General features: G+C 55.5%; 1 protein-coding gene across 1 annotated transcript in view; it reads right to left on the bottom strand.

Annotated features, from left to right (window-relative positions):
• Nucleotides 1-2,834, bottom strand: part of LOC104988023 (liprin-alpha-1-like) — a 34,477-nt gene that overhangs the window by 3,925 nt on the left and 27,718 nt on the right. The window contains 2 exon segments of the mRNA XM_010839156.1: nt 706-820; nt 2,605-2,777. Coding sequence (XP_010837458.1) covers nt 706-820; nt 2,605-2,777 — 288 coding nt within the window.

Raw genomic sequence — 2,834 nt, 5'->3', positions numbered from 1 at the left:
GCCCTCCCCAGCATCAGGCCCTCCTCCAGCATCAGACCCTAGTCCAGCATCAGAGGTTCCCCCCAGCATCAGACATTTCCCCCCAGCATCAGACCCTCCCCCAGCATCAGGCCCTCCCCCAGCATCAGACCTTCCCCACACATCAGACCCTCCCCTAGCATCAGATTCTAGTCCAGCATCAGGCCCTCCCCCTGAATCAGGGCCTCCAACAGCATCAGGCCCTCCCCAAGTATCAGGCCCTACTTCAGCACCAGGCCCTAGTCCAGCATCAGGCCCTAGTCTAGCATTAGACCTTCCCACAGCATCAGACCCTCCCCCATCATCAGACAACCGCCCCCTCCCCCCAGCATCAGACCCCAGTGCAGCATCTGACCCTCCCCCAGCATCAGACCCTCCCGCAGTATCAGACAACCCCTCCCAGCATCAGGCCCTAGTCCAGCATCAGGCCCTCCCCCAGCATCAGGCGTGGCAGCCCCACTTGTCTGACACTCCTGAGCACACTTAGGCAGCCCCAGAGCAGCAGGACAATAGCTCTTGCAGGAGGTGCATCTTTAGGAATCAACTGCGGAGCAGCAGCAGCTGTAGTCTGTTTCAGGTCAAGGAGAGGCAAAGGAGAGGCAGTTGTGCTGGAGGCAGTGGTGGGCGTGGGCACGTTCCCCAGCTCTACTTCCTCCCCATGGGGGCTTTGCTCTCCTGCTCTCTCACCGGCCCCAGGGCGATGTCCTTCCAGATTCAAGGTCTCCTTGATATCTCAAGCCCAAGTCCTGAGTCACGTCCCAGTCCGGTGTGGCAGAGGGCTGGGAACATCCAAGCTCAAGGGCTGAAAGGATCCCAGGGGGACAGCCAGGTCCAGCGTGTGGCAGGGCAGGGGATGAGGGTGGCTGCCCACAGAGGACCCCGCAGCAGCACTGGAAGGAGAGCAGTGATCCCTTAGCTCACATGGGGACGCTGCCCAGCCTGGCACTCAGAGATGTTACTGCCAGCAGCTCTGGGGATGCAAGAAGCCCAGTGAGTGACAGCACGCCACTCGGGCCATGTGGGTGGGCACTGCTGACCATGGCCTCAGTTTTCATCCCGGTTCCAACTGTCCCTCTAAGGGCTGACAGGCTCCTCTTCCGAATGGCACAGATATTTTCTTTATGTGGGTGAACGCATCCCTGCTTGTTTCTGTCAGCCCTGTTGTTGCTCATCATGTGTTTTCCTCTTTACAACCTGTGCTTGCTGCTCTTCCAGTTTAACTTAGGAGCAGCTCTTATTTTCTGCATTTCCTAGTTGTCAGCGTTCACTGGAGCTTTCCGGGTGGTGCTAGCGGTAAAGATCCTGCTGACAATGCAAGAGATAAGGAAAGATGTGGGTTCGATACCTGGGTCGAGAAGATGCCCTGGGGGAGGGCATGGCAACCCACTCCAGTATTCTTGCCTGGAGAATCCCATGGACAGAGGAGCTAGTGGGCTACAGTCCCTGGGGTCGCAGAGTCAGACACGACTGAAGCAGGTTAGCACATACTCAGGTTTAGTTCAGTTGATCAGTTGTGTCCGACTCTTTGCCACTCCGTGGACTCCAGGCTTTCCTGTCCTTCACTATATCCTGGAGTTTGCTCCAACTCATGTTCATTGAATCATCATGCCATAGAACCATCTCATTTCTGTTGCATCCACCAGAGAGGTGGCTGAGGCTCGGCAAAGTGCCTGGTCCCACTGCGTGGGTGTGAACCTGCCCTCACCACTCCCTGACTGCGTGACCATCACTGTGTCCTCCTCTGTAAATCGGGAGGGGGCAGCACCTGCTTGGTAAGGGGCACACACAGCATCTGGTATATAATCAATGCACCATCCATCTCAGCGTTGTATTTATTAATAGGGATAACATTTAATAACCTGCTCCTTTTTCTCTCTTGTCACTTAACTGTGCTCCAGACCACATCTGCTTTACTTACCTCTGTAAATCCCACACCCAGCACAAACAAGACACTCAACAAATTTGTGGCTGAAGAGGCAGGGACATACCCTGTCCTCAAGGAGAGGAAGCTGAGTGATATGGGGGCCTGATGATAACCCTGTGTGATGAGGAGACCCCAGGAGGACCTGCATGGCTGTGGGGTGGGGTGGGGGGCATGGGCAGAACCCCTGATGAGCTCCTGGGGATGGAGAAAGTGGCAAGAAGGAGGGGGTCTGTTTCTTGTGGGGTGTCCACAGATTTTACCTCACCCCTCACTGATGAGCACTAAGGCTATTTCCAAACACGTGTCACTGTTTTGGAGGAAGCAATCATTGCCCAGCTCCTACTCAATCAATTTCGTAGAATACGTTTCTAGCATTGGAGTACAATCATCTGCTTTATTCATTCCATGCTCCGTTTATCCACCCATCCAGCCAGCCGTCTGTTCATCCACCCATCCACTCACTAATCCATCCATCCATCCACCCATTCACTCATTAACTCATCAGATCATCTCAGACCCACCGAGAAGGCAGAGGCCTCCTCTGCTCCTGCTCCCAGGAGGACCCCCAGCATGAGTGAAAGGAGCCTCGTGGGGATGACGGGGGGAGACACAGAAGAGACATGCCTGCAGGCCCTCCTCCCTCTGAATGGTGAAGCACCCACCTGGTCCTAACGTCTTCTTGCCGGGATGTTCAGGCTGGCCCTTTCCCTTCTTGCAAAACAAGCGGCTGATGGAGGACTTGATGGCCTTCTTCTTTGGGGCTTTGTGCAGCGAGTCCTGGCTGCTGGTGCTGCTGGTGGGGTTGCTCCTGGGGCCGTCCTGAGAGCCTGTCGAGCTATGGGGAGAGAAATCAACCTTTAACCAGCACCCTTGTGCAAACACACACCCCTCC

Source organism: Bison bison, unplaced genomic scaffold, assembly GCF_000754665.1.
Source record: "Bison bison bison isolate TAMUID 2011002044 unplaced genomic scaffold, Bison_UMD1.0 scf7180017864113, whole genome shotgun sequence".
Classification (NCBI taxonomy): domain Eukaryota; kingdom Metazoa; phylum Chordata; class Mammalia; order Artiodactyla; family Bovidae; genus Bison; species Bison bison.
Note: the sequence above shows the minus strand (reverse complement) of the source record. Positions and strands in the feature narration are given on the sequence as shown.